The sequence below is a fragment of the Pongo abelii genome, chromosome 1 (genome assembly GCF_028885655.2).
Source record: "Pongo abelii isolate AG06213 chromosome 1, NHGRI_mPonAbe1-v2.0_pri, whole genome shotgun sequence".
NCBI classification, from domain to species: domain Eukaryota; kingdom Metazoa; phylum Chordata; class Mammalia; order Primates; family Hominidae; genus Pongo; species Pongo abelii.
The window spans coordinates 44971212-44996397 of NC_071985.2; the positions used below are offsets into that span (position 1 = coordinate 44971212).

Sequence of the window (25186 nt, forward strand, 5' to 3'; positions counted from 1 at the left end):
AGCTAACTCCCTATCCCCCATCACACACAGAAAGCAAGCCTCAACTACGAGTTGTTACTTTATTAGATAGTAGCTCTGCCATCATAGCTTCCCATCTACCGCCTAACTCTGCAACAGAAACATTTCCCAGGACTGACTGGAAAGAGGAATCTTATCTAAAGATACTATAGTTACAAGGGCTGATAAGCATCTTTGGTATAAAAGCAATATCCAGAAATAAGATAATAACTTTGGAACTAAGGGGATATAAATGACACAGTAAAGGTGGAAGAAAGGGTTTTGTTTTTTAAGGGAGACCAGAGTTTTATTATTACTAAAATCAGTCTCCCAAAAGGTTATTTTAAAATGCTGTTTTCTTCCCACTTTATGAAACCACATTTGCTACTGTTGACAGGGACTATCTGATCAGAAATATGTTGACATCAGTACTTAACTGTTTAAAAAAAAACAATGCCTTCAGATAAGAAATTAGGGGCTCTAATAAGCTGTTATAATGATAAACTTTTTTTTTTTTTTTTTTTTGAGACAGAGTCTCTGTCACCCAGGTGGGAGCGCAGTGGTGCAGTCTCGGCTCACTGCAACCTCCACCTCCCAGGTTCAATCGATTCTCCTGTCTCAACCTGCCGAGTAGCTGGGACTACAGGTGCACGCCACCACGACCGGCTAATTTTTGTATTTTTAGTACAGACAGGGTTTCACCATACTGGTCAGACCGGTCTCGAACTCCTGAGCTCAGGCAATCCACCCACCTCGGCCTCCCAAAGTGCTGGGATTACAGGCGTGAGCCACCACCCCTAGCCGAATATCAATCTTCAATAAAGCATTTGCCAAATTACAGCAACTGCTCTGAAAGAGGAATTGCTCTTCTAGCATTATTTGACCCTTTTTAGGTATCCTTGACCCTCTTTACCTTAAGAAATGGAGAGTTCTGGCCGGGCGCAGTGGCTCACGCCTGTAATCCCAGTACTTTGGGAGGCTGAGGTGCACAGATCACGAGGTCAGGAGATCAAGACCATCCTGACTAAGACGGTGAAACCCCGTCTCCACTAAAAATACAAAAATTAGCCAGGTGTGGTGGCGGGCGCCTATAGTCCCAGCTAGTAGGGAGGCTAAGGCAGGAGAATGGCGTGAACCCGGGAGGCAGAGGTTGCATGAGCCAAGATCACGCCACTGCACTTCAGCCTGGGCGACAGAGAGAGACTCCGTCTAAAAAAAAAAAAAGAGTTCTACTAACTGTCCTGTGCTCCCAGACAGGATTCAATGAGGATCATAAGAAGGAAAACAACCTACAGGGGAAGCAGCATCTTGGATTTCAGATAAAGTACCAAAAAATATTAGCTACCTCTTTCTACAGACATGCCTCTTTCTCTGTAACACTTTCAGTCATTCAAAAGGCTATTGGTAGAGGTGCAGTAAATCCAAGTGTAGATTTACTGTAACAGTTTATTTAACTATGCTATATTCACCAATAACGGCATTACCAATAATGGCATTAGTGCACATCAAAAGATCTGAAAATGCTAATGGGACATTTCCCACAAAAGGAAAGAAATCCAGTGGCTCCTATAAAGGGAGAATATAGCAATGGCAAACAAAATGAAAATTTCTGTCAAAAGAAAGTACTTCTCAAAGCAATCAGGAAAAACTGTTCCCAAATCAGGCCTGGGGAGCCACATTAGCCACAATCTCAGATACTGATTATTTTGTTTAGCCTTAGGGGCCTCAATATTCCCCCTCATCTGCTAAACTTCAACTTGTTTACTCACAAGTCTGATAAATTCCAGCCAAGTAACCTTAACATTCCCTATGGCAGTGCAAAATTCCAGACATTTGTAAACACTGTACATTTCACGTTTGGTACATGAGAGAGTTTACCAGTTCATCTTTGATTCTAAAAACATAGCTAGTTCCTAATCTATGGCCATTTTTAGTAAAGGTAGCATCAGGATCAAAACATGTTTGCACACATGCACACTCATGAGTGGGAGAACCATCAGAACAAATTGCCCCTTAGGATATAGTTCTGAACAATTTAAGCAGATAACTGACTAAATGGAAAACAGATTCACAGTATCTAAAGCCATATATCAGAAATTCACATAATTCTGAGGGGAAAAAACTCAAATATCTAGTTAACAATTGTCTTCTTTTCAAAAGCGAGTCAAGAGGTAACATTACATAGCTTTGTATTATAGAACAGAAGAATATTCACCAATACATCAAAGACTTCAAAAGGCAGCCAACATTGCATTGAATTGACACACACAAAATGTTACAAATGACCTTGACCCTTAAAAATAAATTCTTACAAAGCAAATAATACCACACAATGCATTACATACATCTAACTATACATAAATTATAATTAAAACACAACTGCATATTTCAAATGCTTGTCAGTGACTCAATCTTACATTACAGAAGTTAGTGGCAGTGTGGAGGCTGGCATGGCTCAACTCCAATCCATTGTACAAGCCTAGGATTAGAAACCCATACTATTCCATTGGTAGACTGGGGAAATGGCATACCATACTAAAGATCTGGTCTAAGATTTTTATAAAGTTTGATTTAAGCATTAAATAAAAAAGCATACCAATTACTGTGAAGTACACTGCAAGGAGAGTGAGTTAATATTGAGACAGAAGAACTTTTTAGCCGTAATACTGAAATTCATCGTTGTTCTAATGATTTGTCATCTCTGCTCTGAACTTTTTGCCCAAGATAACAATCATAAATATTAATTTAAATGACAACTAAAACAAGAAATCTGATGGTAATGTGGTATGATTTCATTATTCATAGTCTACAGCACGTTGCAGCAGAAACAACGAGCTCCAATGACACAGATCCTTCCTCACAATCAAGATTTCAACTCGAACAAGGCTTACCTATAACTAGGTGACCACATAATTTAACATCCAAATGAAGACATTTGAAAGTGAAAGGGGACAGGTAGAAAGAAACCAGGTGGGATGCAGAAAAATGGGAGCAATTTGGCAGTCTCCAGAAAACCAGAGCACATGGTCCCAATAACTACAGCTAAAAGGTGAATGTCAGTATTTGGAAGTTTCCTTATAGCAGTAAACTCTGAACACTTCACATATAAACTATGCCTTGCTTTAGTTTAGTGGCAGTGAGTAAAAAAAATCTGTACCGCAGTGGCAAGGAAAAAAGAAAATCAAAAACAGATCAAGAAAATAGTTTAAGCTGGGCACTGTGGCTCATGCCTGTAATCTCAGCACTTTGCGAGGCTGAGGTGGGTGGATGACCTGAGGTCAGGAGTTCGAGACCAGCCTGACCAACATGGTGAAACCATCTCTACTAAAAATACAAAATTAGCCAGACATGGTGGTGCACACCTGTAATCCCAGCTACTTGGGAGGCTGAGGCAGGAGAATTATTTGAACCCCGGAGGCGGAGGTTGCAGTGAGCCGAGATCACTCTACTGCACTCCAGCCTGGGCAAACAAGAGCAAAACTCCGTCTCAAAAAAAAAAGAAAAGAAATAGTTTAAAGTTTCCTACAAGTAAAGATGAAATTCGGCTCAAGCACATATCTTAGGATCGTCTAAGTACTTAGTGCTAACAGAAGCAGTGAAAAACCCCGGTGGGCAAGCAGGAAGAGGAGTAAAGCTGAGCAGCATGAGGATTCTTTCATAGGCAATGATGTGTCAAATTTAGCATCAAATATCTATAAACATAAGTAAAATGTTTACTTCTTGTTTTATTAAAAATTATAACTTGGCTGGGTGCGGTGGCTCATGCCTGTAATCCCAGCACTTTGGGAGGCCAAGGTGTGTGGATCATGAGGTCAGGAGTTCAAGACCAGCCTGGCCAACATAGTGAAACCCTGTCTCTACTAAAAATACAAAAATTAGCCGGGCATGGTGGTATGTGACTGTAGTCCCAGCTACTTGGGAGGCTGAGGCAGGAGAATCACCTGAACCCAGGAGGCAGAGGTTGCGGTGAGCAGAGATCATGCCATTGCACTCCAGCCTGGGCAACAGAGTGAGACTCCGTCTCAAAAAAAAAAAAAAAAACCAACAACAACATTATGAGATTTTTTTTTTGCGATTTTTTTTTTCTGAGACAGTTTCGCTATTATTGCCCAGGCTGGGGTGCAATGGCACAATCTCAGCTCATCACAACCTCCACCTCCCAGGTTCAAGTGATTCTCCTGCCTCAGCCTCCCGAGTAGCTGGGACTACAGGCATGCACCACCATGCCCAGCTAATTTTTTGTATTTTTAGTAGAGATGGGGTTCCTCCATGTTGGTCAGGCTGGTCTAGAACTCCCTACCTCAGGTGCTCTGCCTGCCTCGGCCTCCCAAAGTGCTGGAACTACAGGCGTAAGCCACTACGCCTGGCCCACGATTTTTTTTTTTTTTTTTTAGCTCATCAGCTATTGTTAGTGTTAGTGTATTTTATGTGTGGTCCAAGATAATTCTTCTTCCATTGTGGATCAGGGAAGCCAAAAGATTGGACACCCCTGTCTAGGGCAAGGATTCCAAAAGTATGTTCTGTATAAAACTTGCATAGAGATTCCAGGAACACTTGTTCAAATGCAAATTCCTGGTCCAGATCTCAAAGATCAGTCTCTGCGGGTTTGGACATTTTTAACAAGCAACCCTCATGATTTTCATGATCCTTAAGTTTGACAATTCTAGGGCCTTGGTCTTCAAAATGACATATGCATACCCTTGAGAACACACCAACATTTTCCCATGGGGTAAGGATACATGCATAGCTCTATGGAAACCAACTTACAGAGGTCCAATTTCCATGTGTTGTCCTAAAATATATGCTCTGATGAGGCCTCTTCAGATCTACCATTTCTCTTTAATTCCCTTTTCTCACAACAGCCATACTCCCTATCCTCAAAAAAAAAAAAAAAAAAAAGAGGCTGCCTCTCAACCATCCAGTATCATATCAAGGGGTATTGCCTTGGTGTAAGCAGCTCCAGAGGCACTAAACAAAAGGATCAAAACAAATCTAAATGACTCCTAAGAGGCAAAGAGGGTAGGGTGCAGTAGCTCAGGACTGCAATCCTAGCACTTTGAGAGGCTGAGGCAGGAGGGATGACTCCTAAGAGGCAAAGAGGGTAGGGTGCAGTAGCTCAGGACTGCAATCCTAGCACTTTGAGAGGCTGAGGCAGGAGGGTTGCTTGAGGCTAGGAGTTTGGGACCAGCGTGGGCAACATGGCAAAATGCTGTCTGTACAAAAAAATACAAAATTCAGCTGGGCATGGTGGTGGCACGTGCCTATAGACCCAGATACTTAGGAGGCTTAGGTGGGAGGATTGCTTGGATCTGGGAGGTCAAGGCTGCAGGGAACTGTGACTGTGCCAGTGCACTCCAGCCTGGGCAACAGAGCAAGACCCTGTCTCAAAAAAAAAAAAAAAAAAGAACTGATCCTTCTGAAGGCTGTGCCAGAGAAGTACGTTTGTGCGTTTATCTGAATTAAAACCAAGACATGTTCTGACGGAAGTTAAGTCTGATTTGGCTAATTAAATTAAGAACAGGCTTTGCCAGTTTATGACAGGACTTTTTCTATAAATTTAATCAGCTAAATCTATAGCCCCAGGGCTTTCATAAAAATATCTTTAAGCCAAGCACAGTGGCTCATGGCTGTAAGCCCAACACTTTGGGAGGCTGAGGCGGGGGAATCACCTAAACCTAGGAGTTTGAGACCAGCCTGGACAACATAATGAGACACTGTCTACAAATTTTTTAAATTAGCTGGGAGTGATAGTGAATGCCTGTGAGGGAAGCTGAGGCTGGAGGATCACTTGAGCCCAGGAGGTGAGCCGTGTTTGCACCACTGCACTCCAGCTTGGATGACAAAGTGAGACCCTGTCTCTCAAAAAAAAAAAAAAAAATCTTTAAAGCACATATATAATATGCAATATGTTGGATAGTATATCCTTTGTAAGTACTTAAATTTTAAAAATTTAGATTTCAGATTAAAGTCTTGCAAAGGGGCCAGACTAGGTGCCTCATGACTATAATCCCAGCACTTTGGAAGGCTGAGGTGGGAGGATTGTTTGAGCCCAGGAGTTCGAGACCAGCCTGGGCAACATAGTGAGACTTCTTCTCCACAAAAAATTAGCCAATGTGGTTATGCTAGTCTATAGTCTCAGCTACTCGGGAGGCTGAAGTGGGAAGACCACTTATGCCCAGGAGACCAAGGCTGCAGTGAGCCATGATCATACCACTGCACTGCACTTCAGCCTGGGAGACAGAACAAGACAGACCCTGTCGCCCCACACCTCCCCTACACCCCTGGAAAAAAAAGTGCAAAAAAAACTAATGTAGGGTGAGAGCCATGAAATAGCTGAAGGACTGTCTGAAGAGGGGCAGAAGGGAGTATTTTGGGGTGACAGAAACATTCTATTGCTTTTTTTGGGTGGTTACTCAGATTTCTACAACTCGTTAGAAGGAAACACTTTATCATGTTAATTATACCTCAATATTGTAAACGTGCATGGAAGAAATCTCTTGTTTTCAAGAGTTTTTCTTTTGGGTTCACCTAACTATGTACCTGACTGCTGCATAAAGTAATCCATGGCACTTCATAATTTGACTAATCAGATTACTTCTGTTCTTCACTGTTAGCTCCAGTATTTTTCTTACAGCTACCTTGGATTTTGATGCCTAAGAACATTCTCTGACAGGTTGGAAATAAAATTAAATAAAGGATTGATTTTCAAATAATGTGGTAAGTGGACTGAATAAATGCATTTTTATGTTCGTACTACCATTATGCTATAAAAACCTTAATAACCAGCTGAATCTCTTTCTTGCAAATAGGACATGAAGCCCCAGCCTTCTTTAGTCTTCTGGCACAGTGAAAACAAGTGACAAGATGGCCCGTCCTCCCATGAATAATGTTTCCGTCTCGTGGTCTTTTCTCACATAAGCTACATGGCTTCAAGAGATTCTGGCAATCCTCCATGTTTTCTGTATCTGTTCTCTGTTCAGAAAGGTTATCTAACTGTTCTCCCATGCTTGAGATGGTCTCTTGGCTTTCAGAACTGTGAGCCAAATCCAAGAATTCCACCGAGTTGCAGGGATCAAAAAGTTTGGAGTTTTCTTTCTTTATATACACATCTTTAGGTCTAACGACAGGAGCCGAAATGGTTCTTCGACAATCAGGGACATCATTTCCTTCATTTTCCTTTTCAGGTATGGCAGTGATATCAGACGTGGAGAGAGAATGGGTTAACTTTGAACAATCTGAATACCAATCCTTCCTCAAGGCCCAACAACGAAAACAGTACCTCTTGCTTGGAGAGTTAAATTTCTTGCATTCAGTACATTGCCACTCATCCTACAAAGACAAGTGAAGCCAATTAATACTCAGGAGGTTAATATGATGCTGAGAAAAAGGAAAGGAGGTCAAATTCATTCACATCCTCTCACTAAGCTATTCCACACCAGTGATCTAGCCTAGGATTTGAGCAAATTCTACAGCCACATGAAGGAAAGTCTTTGGAAGTTTTACACTGATAGTGCCATAACTGCTATTTTCAAGCCAAAATCTGATATAGCTATCTTTAAGAAAGTTAAATTATTCTGGCTTTCTACCTCATCTCGGTGAAATTTACATTGTTTGCTGTACCTTATGGGTTTCTTTGGAGTTATTTTTTCTTGCACAACTTACTCTTTTATCGGGCAAGAGGCTGAAGAATGAAGAGAATACTCTGTCATTCTTTTCTACACTAATACCAAATGTTATAAAGTTTGGCAAAAAAGAAAGCTAAAATAAATGAGATTTGAAAACTACTAAATTTACTCATGCACCCTCATTGCACCCAGGATTATAGGTATAACTGTATGCCTAAATCATGCCCTCTGAAAAATAAATGTTATTGTCCTTGAATGCCAAGTAATTTTCCCTACTTCTCTATATTCAAATTAGGAGATGCTAGATCTCAATGAATTTTAAATGCTTTGCTTAATTCAAAAATAGCTACAGGGAACAAGAAAGAATATTTAATGTGGTTAACTGGCTTTGACAGGATTTGATTTGACATAAGCTGAACTTGATTACTTTCAGGTCAAAGGCCAAGCACTTCAAGTCTAGAAGTCATAACTCAATTGTCCAGACTGAGAGGCAAGTGCACAACCATGTGTTAAACTGGGATTCCAGACGGCCTCAAAACACTCTTGCCAGTCTAAGATCTTCCAATCTCATTTAAAATGCTATACAAATAATCAAAGGAACTTCATAAAGATTTGGAATTCGTGACTGATGGTGTGCCACAGTTTAACTGGCATCATTTTTTCTTAGTAGGACATAAAATAACAGGGCTTATTAAATTCAATGGCATCTTTGATATGATGAAATACAGTCCATTTGCTTAATAGGTTTTCTGCGCCCAAGTAGCCACAGAAGTCTGATTAAGATGGAAACGTGGCCAGGAGTGGTGGCTCACGCCTGTAATCCCAGCACTGTGGGAGGCTGAGGCGGGCAGATCACCTGAGATCAGAAGTTCGAGACCAGCCTGACCAACATGGAGATCCTCGTCTCTACTAAAAACACAAAATTAGCTGGGCATGGTGGCACATGTCTGTAATCTCAGCTACTCGGGAGGCTGAGGCAGAAGAATCGCTTGAACCCGGGAGGCGGAAGTTGCAGTGAGCCGAGATTATGCCATTGCATTCCAACCTTGGCAACAAGAGTGAAACTCCATCTCAAAAAAACAGATGGAAACATTTATCTCTGTTATTTGTATTATGGTCAAGAACACTTACTGGACCAATATATTTCACTTTATTACTAAGTGATCATTGGCAATGAACTACCATAATGGTCAACAGTGGTGTGGTGGGAATGGGGGAAGGATCAACACCAGAAACAACCTAAAAATGTTTCTCTTTCCAAGCAGCAAAATGTAAAATCCCCTTCTTAACCTTCCTCCACCAACTTTTCCCATAGTGTGTTACCTGTGGCAAGACTAAAAGAAACATGGGGAAATAGCAAGAAAAAAGCAAGGTATACATTTGGGTCTAGACTTGAGTTGTCAACTAGTGACAAATCCATCCCTATTAACCTAAGAGCGGAATATCAAGTCTTCTTTAATAGTCCTCCATTAATACCAATCTGTGTGGAAATTAAGCTGTTTTCCATTTGCTTATTTTTAAGAAAACAATGACAATATTATTTTTATATTCAACAAATAATTTTAGATAGCCTATGGGTCTGTCTTTGGGATTGCAGAGAGGTGTTGAGTCAGGGAAAGCAGCGCAAGACTATTTTGAATAACTTTGTGTCTCCAAAGAGATTTGATGGCAGGGAGAAAGGCACATAGAAGCATTTATCTCATCCTTTTCAAGGTAGGGAGAGGATAAGATCAAATTATCCCCTTCCCTTCTTAAGTTCCAATAAAAACCTGTTAAAAAATGTAAAGAAACCAACATAACTTAGCAACTAGGCAAGGGAGATAGAAATGCGGGGGGAAACAGCACTCTTCAACACAAATGAACTGCTGGGATTACATCATCTGAAGATGGGGCTGGTGCAAAATAGCTTTCGCTAAAGATTCATACCTCACAGGTAACTTCTACATCGGTATCGTCACTTAAGGACTTAGAGTCCTCCAGGTCATCATTTTTTCCCACTTCAATCACCTGTGAAGGCAAAAACATCTCATTAGTAATGTTTACTTGTTTTAGATGAGGCTAATTACCTAAAAGCAAAAAAGACAACTGCTTCAATTTAAAACTCACATTCTTCTGCCATCTCTAGCACTTAAGGAGACAGCTTAAATGCAAGACCAAACACATGATTCTGTACATCTAGTTGGCATTTCAGTAGTAGCACAAACGACAGAAAAGCACCCAGAAGGGTTACCAAATAAATTCTGCATTCAGAAGAGAGAAGATGCCCATATTTATGATTTCAAAGAAAATAGCTGGGCATGGTGGCTATTTTACAGCCAGGTGCCTATAATTTCAGCACTTTGGGAGGCCAAGGCAGGAGGATCTCTTGAGCCCAGGAGTTTGAAACTGGCCTAGGCAACAGAGCAAGACCCTGTCTCTGCAAAAAATAAAAAAAATTAGCCAGGTGTGGTGGTGCACGCCTGTAGTCCCAGCTACTTGGGGGCTGAGACAAGAGAATCGCTTAAGCCCAAGAGTTCCAGCTTGCAGTAAGCTATGATCTCACCACTGCACTCCAGCCTGGGTGACAGAATAAGAGCTTGTCTCTAAAACAATTTTAAAATAAATAAATAAATAAATAATTTCAGAGTAGAAAAGCTCCAAATTGTTAAACGTGAAATTTTTTATCTAAGCAGACAGGAAGAATGAAACAAAGTATTTTAAAAATTTACTTTTCACATTCAAAAGTGAAACTAGTTATGCGATACTCTGGCTGTCCTGTAAAAACATGCCCATAGAAACAGAAACAAACAAAAAAAGTCCATTTCAAAAGTGAGAAGTGTTCTAAATTTTAAAATTTAGAATTTAAAAATTTAAAGCCCTAGTTTTGTGGTCCAACAAAAAGAATAAAACCAAATATGAAACAATTATGAACCTCTGTACAGCAACCTTCTCACAAATGGTCAAGTATTTTAAGTCCCATCTCTCTTTATAAAAGTTTCCTAGGCCAGGCATGGTTGCACATGCCTGTGACCCCAGCTACTTGGGAGGCTGAAGTGGAAGGACTACTTGAGCTAAGAAGTTTAAGACCAGGTTGGGCAAAACAGTGAGATCCCATCTCAAAAATAAATAAATGTTTCCAAATGTCACTTTTGTCTTAACTCAAGCCACCTGCATTCCTTCTAATGCTACCCATATAACTAGTCTAAGAGAACCCAGGTACCATTTGACTACAACGAATATACTAGGGTATCCTTCAGGAACTCAAAATTCTTATGAAAATCCCTTAAATAACTAAAAAGGATGACCCAATTTTTTCTTTGCTGTATTTATCCGATGGATGTTTACCAACACTCTTCTACATGCTGGCCACTGGATCTCCTCCCCAATTTCTTCTGAGTCTTGGGCGAGTTGCCTGTATGACTCTTCATCTGTACATGAGTACATACCATATGCATGAGTACTTCATGAGTACATACCGTATGTACTCAGAGTTCAATCTCCCCTCTTTTCTACTATTTTAACACTAAAATAGCTACAAAGAAATAATCTTATCTTTCCATTTAGGTATAACATGGTTATGGGAAGCTATCAAGATTTCCAAGAAGTAAGTTTTCTCTTACAGACTGCTGTTCATTTAGAACAGGGGTGTCCAACCTTTTGGCTTCCCTGGGTCACACTGGAAGAATTGTCTTGGGCCACACATAAAATACACTAACACTAATGATAACTGATGGGCTAAAAGGAAAAAAAAAATCGCAAGAAAACTCATAATGTTTTAAAAAAGTTTATGAATTTGTGTTGATTCAAAGTCGTTCTGGGCCGCATGTGGTCCACAGGCTGTGGGTTGGACAAGCTTGATTAGCACCTTACCTTGTTAGCAAAGGGAGAGAAAAGGTAGCTCGTTGCTATAAGCAGGGGAAAAAAGAGTAGCTTACTGCTTTTGACTAAGTAGGGGCTTTTAAGGCAGCCCTGGTTAACTTAATACTTAATGTGAACCTTAAAATTGGATTGAAAAATTAATTAAAGTTAAAAAGGGGATTATGTGAGCAATCTGTTGTATAAACAGATACAAAGAGATCTGAACAGATTATACTATGAGCACACAAACAGAATCAACATGGAATTTTTCCACAACATACCTTTTTGTCACTTACTTTCCCTACTTCTTCACTTGTTTGTTCAGTATCAGCAGCTTCAACTTTTATTCCAACACCTAACTGCTCTGATACTGACTCATTCAAAAACCACAAGTCATCTGTAGTATCTGAAACAATGGCAGTACCCACATCCTAACAGAAAAAAAACAAACATGAGTATCTGTATTCAGAAGTTTATCAGAGATGCTGAAACAACACAAATGAACCCAAAACTCAATGTCATCACACTACATCGCCAAAGAACATCTTGCCTTTATTCAGTGGACATGTATTCATTCAACATATATCTACTTGACACCTACTATGGATAAACTAATGGACGGATATAACAGTGTCAGGCATGGACTTTTCTCTTTTAACACTAAATCAGGTATAACACCTAAGAAACAGTACTGAAGAGTTTAAAAGGTAAGGACTTGTAGTTGCTCAAGTAAATAGAATCTATTCCCTAAATTCCCTTCTACAGGTGACACTCTAAGAAGCTAGAAAACATTCCATTAGTTCTGACATATTCTTTCCCTTAAAATGGTCAAGGATGCTTATTAAAGAAATATGAGAAATACTGATGGTCACCCAAACCTTTTGCCCTGACACTTTCTGAACTCCATATAGAACTAACCTTCTGCATTCATCTATGAATATTTCATGACATGTTTTTCTACAACATTCATGAGAGACAATTTATTATTTTGCACACTGTTATATACTCATTCATTTATTAAACAAATACTCACTGAATACCTATTATGTGCCACATACTGTTCTAGGTACTAGGTAATGGAAAAAGTAGTGAATAATACAAAAGCCCTGGCCTTACATTTCAGTGGTAAACAGACAACACATATATAAAATATAGCAATATTTTTACAAAGTGAGAAGTACTATGGAGAATAAAATAGGATAAAAGAGAATAGTGGCTAGAGACGAGGCTATTTTAACTAGGGATGGGTTTTACAGGGCCACCACCTATAACTACACAGCTCCTAAACAAAAAGTGAATGGATCCTACTGGAACTGTGTAACATAACAGCCTTGGCGGCCAGGGACGACCTCTTTGAAGAAATTACATTTGAGGTGAGTCCTAAATCATGAGAAGGCAAAGAAAGAATGTGGGGGAACAGTGTTCCAGAAAGAGTAACGAACAAACTTAAGGTGCCTGAGGAAGGCAGGAATTTTGGGCTACAGTGTCAGAAAGGAGCCTGGTATATCCAAAACGCATGTAGTGAACAAGGAAGAATGACAGGAAGTGAGGAAGGAGGGGGCTGAATCAGTTATTACTATAGTAGAACAGGCGCACGCCACCACGCCTGGCTAATTTTTTATTTTTTGTAAAAATGGCGTCTATGTTGCCTAGGCTGGTCTCAAACTCCTGGGCTCAAGCAATCCTCCTGTTTCAGCCTCCCAGTGTTATAGGCTGAGACGCCCAGAGATTACAGGCATGAGCCACTATGCACAGCCAAAGGCTCCATTTTGAAATTGTTCAATGTCAAATAGTTAAATAGCCATCTGGAAACTGAAGTTGGGCATTTAGGGAAGAGGTAAGGACTAGAGATACAGATTTGGGTATCACATGCATACAGATGGTATTTAACACCATAGGAGTAAATAAGAATTCTTAGAGAATATAATGTGTGGTCAAGAGTAACCAAGAATGTTACCCTTTCAAAAGAAAAAAAACCACTCCCCTTCAAATGTGAAATTTACCTGATTTGTCTGTAAATCAGTTGAGCCATTACTTCTAGGTGTATAGTTGCTTCTCAAGTTTCCTAAAAACCACCAAGGCAGGCCAGCTACATCCCATTCCTCAAATCCAAGGTCCAGCCTAGACGTCTCATCTTGGGTTAAATTTTCAATTAAGTCTTCATCTATAGAAGTCAAATGAAAAGGATGATAACTATGCACAATACGTAATAACCAAGACTATCTTTAGAATACTTAAAACTTCTTTATAAAATAGGTAAAAAGAAATTCCTGTTCTAAGAAAGAAAGAACCAGAAATCAAGTATCTGTCTTAGTGGCAGAGCTCAAATCTCCTCCCTTGTTTAGGCTTCATTAGCAAGTAATGACACTACAAATAGATCATCGTTTATCAAGTTTAAACTCTAAAAGCATTGTCTTCTATGAGAAGACAGGAAAAAAAAAAAAGACTCTAAAAGCATCTGCACAATGACCTTGTTCTAAAAGAATTTCTAAATGGGCATTTACTGGCAGTTTAAACACTCCTATCATGTATAAACTATAGAATTACTTGCTCTAGTACATAGTGCCTGATAATAGTTTGATTAACAGCACTGCAAATGATGGTAACATAGTGGTCTAACCCTTAAGATCAAAGCAAGGCAATACAATCCATAATAGGCGATCACAAGGTTGTCCAGGCAATCTCACTGGTACCACATATTCTGGGTCATTTCTCAATAATTCGTTATGTTTTAGTAGGTAACAACCACTATAAAACTCTAGGTTGTCCAAATACATACATATGCCCTTGCTGGATCAACGGGCTCTTAGAGCTAAGTATCTAGACATACCACAAATACTAAGACCCTACATTATTTCAAGTAAAAGATCTCACATTGTAAATCTGAATGACACTGAGGGAAGCTAATAACATAAGTCTGTTGTTATCACATGATACTCTTTTCTTTCCCACACTCCAGTCTTTTGTTGGGCTCTACTGCTCCTTTCTTACTTTCTCATTCTCTTCTACCTCTTCCCAATACATTAGGCCTGCCCACAGCAACCATGGGCGTTAACGTGTGCTGAAGTACATATGGTGAAAAAATTTCTGCAATACATGGGTCCTTGCCAGAACATAAGGTTACCCTATTTACTTATAAATTATGTCAATATTGCTGACTAAAAGGCTTATCTGTGGCCAGGGAAACTTCAATTATGTTTCCACTTATTCATTATTGAAATTATCAGAAACCAAATTCTTGAAATGGTGCCATATTAAAGTTATTTTTCCCTACTCGAGCTCTACAACTTATGAAGAAATGAAAATAGGTCATTCTTTCCACAAATAAAAATTCTGTCCCTTCTACCTATAGGTCTTCCTGAAAATACTATTATTTATTCCCAAATTTTCATCACAAACTATATATCCCCGCTTGAGTTGGCTATTCTTAAATACCTGCCCTTGCCCCCAACTTTTTTTTGAGACAGGGCACCACTTTGTTGCCCAGGCTGGAGTGCAGTGACATGATACTGATTCACTGCAACCTCTACTCACTGCAATCTCCACCTCTTGGGCTCAAGTGATCCTTCCATCTCAGCCTCCTGAGTAGCTGGGACCACTGGTGCGCACCATCGTGCCCAGCTAATTTTTCACTGGGCTAATTTTTTGTAGAGATGAGGTCTCGCTATGTTACCCAAGCTGGTCTCGAACTCTTGAGCTCAAGTAATCCCCCTGCCTCGGCCTCCCAAAGTGCTGGGATTACAGGCACGAGCTACCATGCTCAGCCTTGATTTTCTAACAGTGCCCAGCCATGTTCTTATATATCTTAAAATTGCCTTTTGAGTACAAAATAAGCAAGGATTTGCATTAAGGAATAAAATTACACATTTAATATCATATAGACTGGAACAGTTACAAAGTAACTAGGTAGACCAAAATTCAGTTTATGCTCAAATGCAATGTAAAGAAAACAATCCAGCACGATAAACTTTTTCAAATTTAATTTAAGCTTTTAAAATAACTTCAGCAGCCAAAGTTTCTCAGACATAATTAGAGGCTTAACCTGCCATTGGTCCACATGCCTAGACTAGAAGCCATTATGCCATAAAATGACTTTGGGGAATTTATGATTTTGCACATCTTTGCCAACACAAAAACAAAAAACTAATTTTAGAAAGTTTTTTTTTTGTTTTTTGAGACAAAGTCTTGCTCTTGTCCCCCAGGCTGGAGTGCAATGGCACGATCTCGGCTCACTGCAACCTCTGCCTCCCGGGTTCTAGCAATTATCCTGCCTCAGCCTCCCAAGTAGCTGGGATTACAGGCGCCTGCCACCATGTCTGGCTAATTTTTGTATTTTTAATAGAGACAGGGTTTCAGCATGTTGGCCAGGCTGGTCTCGAACTCCTGACCGCCTGCCTCAGCCTCCCAAAGTGCCAGGATTACAGGCATGAGCCACTGTGCCCAGCCTAGAAAGTGTTTTTTAAAGTAGAGTTTTGGGGAAAATATGGATTAACTCATTAGCCTGACCACAGCATATCTAATGGAATGGCAAAGATCTGGTGACTACCATCCAAGGGCAAAAACAATTTTTCTGGATTTGGAATACTTGCATATACATAATGAGATATCCTGGGGATGGGATCCAAGTTTCCCTTTTTTTTTTTTTTTTTTTTTTTGAGACAGAGTCTCGCTCTGTCGCCCAGGCTGGAGTGCAGTGGCGCGATCTCGGCTCACTGCTAGCTCTGCCTCCCGGGTTCACGCAATTCTCCTGCCTCAGCCTCCCAGGTAGCTGGGACTACAGGCGCCCGCCACCACACCCGGCTAATTTTTTGTTTTTTTTTAAGTAGAGACGGGGTTTCACCATGTTGGCCAGGATGGTCTCGATCTCCTGACCTTGTGATCCGCCCGCCTCGGCCTCCCAAAGTGCTGGGATTACAGGTGTGAGCCACCGTGCCCAGCCAATGGGACCCAAGTTTTCATGTACACCTTGTACACATAGGCTGAAGATAGTTTTATATAATATTTTAAATAATTCCGTGCATGAAACAAAGTTTTCACTGCAACCTGTCACATGAGGTCAGGTGTTAAATTTTCTACTTGTGGTGTCATGTGAAAAAGTTTTCAGAGGCTGGGTATGGTGGCTCATGCCTGTAATCCCAGCACTTTGGGAGGCCAAGGCGGGTGGATCACGAGGTCATGACATCAACCCATCCTGGCCAACATGGTAAAACCCCATCTCTACTAAGAATACAAAAATTAGTGGTGCACGCCTGTAATCCCAGCTACTTAGGAGGCTGAGGCAGGAGAATCGCTTGAACCTGGGAGTCTGCAGTGAGCTGAGATCACGCCATTGCACTCAGCCCGGGCAACAAGAGTGAGACTCCGTCTCAAAAAAAAAAAAAAAAAAGCCGGGCGTGGTGGCACACACCTGTAATCTCAGCTACTCAGGAGGCTGAGGCACAAGAATCACTTGAACCAAGGAGGTGGAGGTCGCAGTGAGCTGAGATTGCACTGCTGCACTCCAACCTGGGTGACCCAGGGAGACTCTGACTCAAAAAAAAAAAAAAAAAAGTATGAAAATTGGCCTTTGCTTCAAGTAGATAAATCAAAATAAAAATTCTAACCAAATCATATACATACAAGAATACTAAGATTGAAAAGTCTAAGGCAGCTGAATTCATGTATATAGAAAATTCACCTGGTGGCAAATCGATAAATGTGTAGCTATTTTCTAATAGCATGCTAGCTCATGGAAGGGTCTTGCACCATCCTAGTACTCACGGGTTGCTAAAATAGCACTACCATCTGCAAAGCTAACAATGGTAGTAACTAGGTTGATAAAAAGGTTTTCAGAAAAGGATGAGAAATTATGACATATCCCTCTCCTACTTCACATATGGAGAGATTAAAAAAAAAAAAAGGTTGGAAGAGGAAGAGAACAAAGTCTATATAGCCTTAATCCAAAACCTACCTTCTCTAGAATTTATGCATTTATGCTCTGAGGTAGGCAGTGTGGGGATATCGTCTTCTGTAGTTCTTTTCCTGGAAGTGGAACTTTCCTCTGCACTTTGCTGAAAGAAGGGAAAGGTGTCCATCAGTGCAGTAGAAATAACTGAGACCAGGGGATGTAGCAGTTCCATTCTGGCTCACCAGTTAGTGTGCAACACAATGGGTTACACACAAGAAAGAGAACTCAAATTCATAACAGTCATCAAATAAAGGCAACACCTCTCCTCAACCCACTGTGAGCAAAGCTAGAAGAATCCCAAACCTGGGGGGAAAAAAAACCTCTGCACAAAGGCCAAAATCTACTGTTAAAAACAGGCTATCTGTATAAACCCTCAAGTCTACTACAAAATTAGGCATAATTCAGAAAACATATGAAACCCTCACCACATACCAAGATGACTATAAAGTTTCCTCAGGTTTGGGGAAGCTTTAGGAAATGGCCTGACATGAACTTAACTGCAACAAGCCTATTAAAATCTAATAAAGCAATTTCCTCAAACACACACACACAGGTACACACAAACCCAAAGAAAAATGCAACTGGAAGAACTGAAGATCAGAAGTGCTACATCCCAAAGAAAGGTTCAGAGACTGGAACTCTGTTATGGGCAGAACAGAGAAGGTTCACTCTGTCCCTGGTCTGTGAACTCCCAAGAACCTTTCTTATTAAATTCTTACCACATTCAGGGAAAGGTCTTGGGAGTCCAAGATCCATAGGTACAGAGAAGGGGCCACTCTGTACAACAAAAGAAGTCACCGTGTGGTGATTTTACCTTCAGTTGGTCTTGACTTGGAATATCCATACTGTGATCCTGTGCGAGAGCGAGAGTCTGAGCAGCATCTGGATAGCAAGTAAAACAAAAGGAAAACCTTCCCTGGTAATAACCATTCTTTCCACACAAAAAGGACCTCAGCAAACAACCCGAGAGCCAGGTTTAGTCTCTAGAAATGTACTTCTCCATGTTGGCTGGACAAAGCTCTCATTTGCAAGGGAAAAATCAAAATTGATAAAAATGACAAAGACCAAGACAGGCCATATCCAAAATATATTACCAAAATATAATTGGGAAAAAAAAACAGTGAAAAATAGCTAAAAATGTTCTTCCATATCAAGCTTTTAAATTTTTATATGAAAACTGGTTCCAAGCAGGACATAATGGAGACTATTTTTGTCATCTCTTCCTATATATTAACAAATTCGCCTAACTCACAAACAATAGCAAAAGAGTGTGTGGCTTTTTACATTTAATTTCGACTTTCAAGTGTTAAGTCATACAGGGTTATGCGATCTTAAAATCTGGATTTTTCCCCCATTTGCTTCATAAAACAATAGCATCTTCATCTAAAGCGACATTCTAAGTGTCAAGGATAATCTTATGGTTTAAATTCCCATCACCATCACCTGTATATAATTTTTTTCATTGTCTTATTTTTCCCAGTTACTATAAACATTTCCTAAGAAGCAGCAGCAAATAAAAGTTTTTCTCAAGGCCAATAAAAAGAACCAAGGAAAACAACCCAGTAGAGAGAAATTCTTAGATATTACATTAATCTAAGAGAAATGCATTCCAAGGACTTACAAAGAAATTTTTCAAGTAGAACAAAAGACAAAAACTTGGCTACAGGAAAAGATCAAGCTGCAAACAATTTAATAATCTGGACTATTCATTATTTGAGGCTATGTAAATGAGATACACCCAAAATAAGTCTACTGTGGGTCAGGTTCACCAACCACTACCAGGTTCAGAGATAAAATATGGAAAATATCATCACCATCTGATAAAGGCTGCTAGATGAAGGATACAGATCCTACAACTGATCTGTCAATGCAGTTCTACTGAAAAAAGCAAACATTTTCAAAATTCTAATTATAAAAAACATTATTTCCAGAAACATTTCTGTGGACAAATGGAGACAATGAAAAGTTTGAGACAGCATTTTCTGACCACAGTGGTCTTCAAAGCGAAGTTGGACTAACATATAATGCAGATAGAGCAATGTTTTCGTTTGTTTGTTTGAGACGGAGTCTTGCCCTGTCACCCTGGCTGGAGAGCAGTGGCGCAATCTCGGCTCACTAAAACCTCCACCTCCCTGGCTCAAGTGATTCTCCTGCCTCAGCCTCCCAAGTAGGTAGGATTATAGGCATGTGCCTGACTGATTTTTGTATTTTTAGTAGAGACAGGGTTTTATCATCTTGGCCAGGCTGGTCTCAAACTCCTGACTTTGTGATCCACCCGCCTCAGTGTCCCAAAGTGCTGGGATTACAGGCATGAGCCACCGCACTGGCCAGAAGCAGTTCTTTAATAAAGCAATCCTATTACTGTCATTTATATTTCCAAAGCCTTACTACCTTACTTAGGTTAAAACAGTTACAAGCAAAAATAAATTATCTGGGGAAACCACAATGTAAAAAAGAAGTTCTAAAATTGGCTGGGTGTGGTGGCTCATGCCTGTAATCCCCGAACTTTGGGAGGTCGAGGTGTATGGATCACTTGAGTCCAGGAGTTTGAGACCAGCCTGGGCAACCCACCAGCCTGGTGAAACCTCATCTCTACTAAAATCACAAAAATTAGCCAGGCGTGGTGGTGCACACCTGTAATCCCAGCTACTTGGGAGGCTGAGGCAGGAGAATCACCTGAACCCAGGAGGCAGAGGTTGCAGTGAGCCGAGATCGCACCACTGCACTCCAGCCTAGTCGACAAAGCGAGACTCAGTCTCAAAAATTAATAAACACACACAAAGTTCATCATATTTATTTCATTTGTATACATGGGAAAATTTGGAGAGATAATTTAGAAAGAACTACCATTTTAGGCTGGGCGCGGTGGCTCTCGCCTATAATCCCAGTACTTTAGGAGGCCAAGGCGGGTGGATCACGAGGTCAGGAGATCAAGACCATCCTGGCTAACACGGTGAAACCCCGTCTCTACTAAAAATATAAAAAATTAGCCAGGCATGATGGTGGGCGCCTGTAGTCCCAGCTACTCAGGAGGCTGAGGCAGGAGAACGGCGTGAACTCGGGAGGTGGAGGCTGCAGTGAGCCGAAATCATGCCACTGCACTCCAGCCTGGGTGACAGAGCGAGACTCTGTCTCAAAACGAACTAAAAAAAAGGACTACCATTTTAAACAATGGCATCTTCTTGATCAAAATGAAAAGTTTAACCCATTTGCAAAGGTATAAAATTATATGAAAAGCACTTCTGTCATTTGTCCTTTCAAATAAAACACAAGCAACCCAAATCATAAAAATCAACAGAGATGGCCATCCACAAGCACCAATGCAATTGCAAGTCAGAACAGATAACCAATCAGAATTACTTGGGGCAATTTTCTGGTTTTGATCATCATACTATTATTATGTAAGATGTTACCATTTGGGGACTCTGGATAAAGGGTATAGAGAAACTCTATGCAATACTTTTGCAACTTTATTAAGTCTGAAATTTTTTCAAAACGACAAGTTAAAAAATAAAAATGGGCCAGGCGTGGTGGTTCACGCCTATCATCCCAACACTTTGGGAGGCCGAAGAAGGGGGATCGCTTGAGTCCTGGAGTTCAAGACCAGCCTAAGCAACAAGGGGAAAACCTGTACCTACAAAAAAAATACAAAAAAGTAGCCAGGTGTGGTGGCATACTCCTGTAGTCCCAGCTACTGAGGAGGCTGAAGTGGGAGGATTGCTTGCGCCATGGAGGCGGAGGTTGCAGTGAGCCGCGATCTTGCCACTGCACTCTAGCCTGAGCGAGAGAGATCCTGTCTCAAACAAAACAAAACAAAACCAACAAAATATTCTTTATATGGCATGTTAAATTCTGCAGAGAAAGTACAAGAAAGAAAATGAGAGAAAAAAAGGGAGAATTATAGATATTCAGAGAACAGATCAATCCAAAAACAAATTTTACTGAAAAAGTAGATCAGCAATTATAAAATCCTCCATGGATCTCAAACCTTTAGTGACTATCGCAGGAAAGCCATGCTATTTTACAAGTGATTGAATTTCAATAAAGCTGCCATATCATTTGCAGGATCTTTACTCTCAAATTTACAGCTATGTGAAGTAGGCATATGACTCAATGAGACTAACAGGCTTCAAAATTCAGTAAGTTTAAAATCATGTTTCAGTATGAGAGCAATGTCTCGTTTCTCTGCCTTTAAAGAATAAATCTTTATTAGGAATTGATTTAGGTCTGGGGGCGGTGGCTCATGCCTGTAATCCCAACACCTTGGGAGGCTGAAGTGGAAGAATCACTTGAGGCCAGGAGTTCAAGACCAGCCTGAACAACATAGCAAGACCCCATTTCTACAAAAAAAAAAAATTAGCCAGGTGCAGTGCAGTGCCGTGCACCTATAGTCCTAGCTATTTGGGAGGCTGAGACAGGAAGATGACTTAAGCCCAGGAGGTAGAGGCTGCAGTGAACTATGATTGCACCACTGCATTCCAGCCTGAGTGACACAGCAAGACTCTCTACATTAAAAAAAAGAAAAGAAAAGAAAAGAAAGAAAAAGATAAAAAGGAATGGATTCTTCTCAACCTACTTATTTCAGTAAACTATCAAAAGATAGTCAATCTTGGCCAAGTGCAGTGGTTCACACTCATAAACCCAGGACTCTGGGAGGCCAAAGTGGGTGGACTGCTTAAGTCTAGGAGCTCGAGATCAGCCTGAGCAACACAGCAAAACCCTGTCTCTACTAAAAATACAAAAAATTAGCCAGGCATGGTGGCATGTGCCTATAATCCCAGCTACTCGGGAGGCTGAGGTGGGAGAATCACCTGAGCCCGAGAGGTCCAGGCTGCAGTGAGCTGAGATAGTGCCATTGCACTCCAACCTGGGCAACCTGAGACTCTGTTTCAGAAGAAAAAAGATGGTCAATCTAAAAAGATTACTAACTTGGGCTTTCTTCAAAGGGCAATGTTAATATGAAGCTCACAAAAGGGCTTTATGTAGTAGTGGAGAGGGAAAAAGTTTCATTATTTGGAAACGGCCATGTTCAGTCTGTCCAGTTTATTTACCTATCTCTTACAGACCACCATTTTGGAGACTCCAGACTCCAGTACAGCCAGTTTCCTATACATACCTAATAGATTAAACTCAAAGAGCAGTATTTACAAGGTCTAGAATCAAGCAAAGGGTTAGACAAATTGGCATTCAGCTAAGAGATGGCTAAAGCCATTAGGTAAAAGGTTCTTGAGTGACCTGTGTAACAGATGGATCAGACTGATACCACCTGAGCCCACAGATTGTTAACATGACTGACTAAAATAGAGACAGGCAGACCTTACATGACTCTGATGGGATTAAACAGAAGTACAAAGCACCACCTATAAAGCTTTCTTGGCAAAAAATTTAAACTTGAATTTATTCAAGCACTACCAGTTTACCAAAAATAGAGAAGGTAAAGAAACACATTAAACAAAATCACAAGGATACAACCTGCCAACTCTAGAAGGTGGGAAATTCTACAGAACAAATGACCCATTTCTTCAACAAGTAAATGACATGAAAACAAAAGGAAAGTTAAGTTTTATAAATTAAAGACACTTATGAGACATATCAACCAAAGGCAATGTGTGGACTTTGGATCTTAATTCAAGTAAGACAAAAATACAATGTATTTTTGAGATAACTGGGGGAAATGATACATAAACTGGCTATGAAATAGGATTATGGAATTACATGTTAAATTTGTTATGTGTAATAATGATATTGAATGTTTGAAAAAAAAAGTCCTTATCTGCTAGAGATTTTTAAAAGTGTGTCTAGATGAAGCAATATGACAAAATGTTAACAATACGTCTAGAAAGTGGAAATCCTTCTACTCTATGTTTGATTTTTCAGTAAAAAGTTAATAACATAACATTCTGTGTGACAGGTAGTATGTATTTCTCCCAGTCATGCCAAAGATAGCATTCCATTTCCACCTTCATCTTCTTTGTTTTCCCATCATTTGCCCCCTTGAACTCAAAGCTGCGACACAGACTGAAGAAATATGATATGACATACCTGTAGTAGCAGTGGCTAAAGTGACAAGATTCTTTCTTAGCATATCATAGAGAGGGCTGTTAAAGAGAGAAGATAAAAAATTAACAACCCCAAATGCCACTATGAAGATATCATCAGTGGTTTGCCGTTAAATATTAAATGTATTTCTGATGTTATCTCCCAAGTCTCTCTGTAAGGCATGGAGAAGCAGAATCTTTTTCCCAGAACAGTTTTTAATTATTTAAATATTAAGATGTTAATGCCCAGGCCCCTGTGTTACTCTGCCCCCATTAAAAAACTGATTAATTTACATTTTATTTCATTAGCGAACAGTAATCCAAGTAGGGAAATCTCTTTTGGAAACTATTCCTTCCTTCCAGGACTTAAGTTTCAAATTGTAATTGGAGAGTGGGGGTGGAGGGGAGTCTTTTTTTTTTTTTTGGAGATGGAGTTTTGCTCTTATTGCCCAGGCTAGAGTGCCATGGCACAATCTCAGCTCACTGAAATCTCTGCCTCCCGGACTCAGGCAATTCTCCTGCCTCAGCCTCCCTACTAGCTAGGATTATAGGCGCCCACCACCACGCCCAGCTAATTTTTTGTATTTTTAGTAGAGACGGGGTTTCACTATGTTGGCCAGGCTGGTCTTGAACTCCTGACGTCAGGTGATTCACCCACCTCAGCCTCCCAAACTGCTGGAATTACAGGCGTGAGCCATCACACCCAGCTAAGGGAAGTCTTAGTGTAAGACAGAATGAGCTCAGAAGCAGTAGTCATCAAAGCTATAGAGAAAGAGAGCTTCTAAATTACTAATTAGCTTCTGACTATATAAGCTAATAACTCACACCCCATGCAGCTGGAGAAAAGTAACAGGTCAGGTTAGTCCTATTGTGATTCTTACCAGGCTCATCATCAACCTCTAACTGCCCAGCAATTCTACATTTCTCTCATCTGCTCACTCTTCCTCTCTCTCCAATAATTATTTTACAAAATTCTAACCTAGTCACATCAAGCTTCCTCCTACCCAGGCCTTTACACATGGTGTTCAATCAACCTCAAACTCTGTTTCAACTAACCCTCTCTGATCAACTACTTAATTATCTTTCAGCTTTCGGCTCAAATTTCACTTCCTCAAAAGAACATTTTCCTGACCTCTAACACTCTAAATCCCACTCACTCCCTGCTTCATGTATCTCTTTTCTGTAGCACTTACCATACTGTAGGTTTACCATGAATTGGTGTGATTATTTGATTAAGACGGGCAAGAGCATCTACTGACTCACTACTCTGTATACTCCATAAAATCAGACTGTGTGTCACTCATTACCATATTCTCAGTGCCTCATAGGCTACCTAACATATGTAGGCCCTTACATATTTGTTGAGTAAAGTAATAAATATTAATAACCCATAGAAATTAAGTGGCTAGGTATAAGCACCCAAAAAGATACGCAAGCCCTCACTCTTTTTACCTTGGGTCTTTCACGGAGAAGCTCTGACGTCCCAGTAGTTCTCCCAAAAGATCTCCACCACAATATACCATATGCTGCTCCTGCTGATCATAAAGTTGCTTCACCATTATGTACTGACCTAAATAGTGCATGACCTGCGTGGAATAAAATACCATGTTGTGATCTGCCCAGCTGCTGCCAAAAACACAAATTCATTAGAGGAGGTAAGTTAGTTTGCTAAAGAAAGAAATAACATATTTACAAGACTGTCAAAGTTTGTGTAAGGGGTCCTACAACAGGAAAGCCGCTCC

At 40.3% G+C, this 25186-nt stretch overlaps 1 protein-coding gene across 9 annotated transcripts in view; it reads right to left on the reverse strand.

Annotated features, from left to right (window-relative positions):
- Positions 1–478: 478 nt before the first annotated feature.
- The window catches only part of MDM4 (MDM4 regulator of p53), a 41361-nt gene continuing 16653 nt past the window's right edge, over positions 479–25186 (reverse strand). For 4 of the 9 annotated variants that reach the window (XM_002809566.5, XM_054522331.2, XM_009238886.4 and 1 more), the window contains 8 exons: positions 24897–25030; positions 23449–23504; positions 18221–18288; positions 17410–17509; positions 13463–13623; positions 11741–11890; positions 9549–9629; positions 479–7326 (listed from right to left, as the gene is read on the reverse strand). In XM_002809566.5, coding sequence (XP_002809612.3) covers positions 6757–7326; positions 9549–9629; positions 11741–11890; positions 13463–13623; positions 17410–17509; positions 18221–18288; positions 23449–23504; positions 24897–25030 — 1320 coding nt within the window. In that variant the 3' untranslated portion in view covers positions 479–6756. Of the gene's footprint in view, positions 7327–9548; positions 9630–11740; positions 11891–13462; positions 13624–17409; positions 17510–18220; positions 18289–23448; positions 23505–24896; positions 25031–25186 lie in introns of those variants that run through there. The other 5 variants (XM_054522338.2, XM_063725720.1, XM_054522340.2 and 2 more) reach the window with 4 other exon arrangements.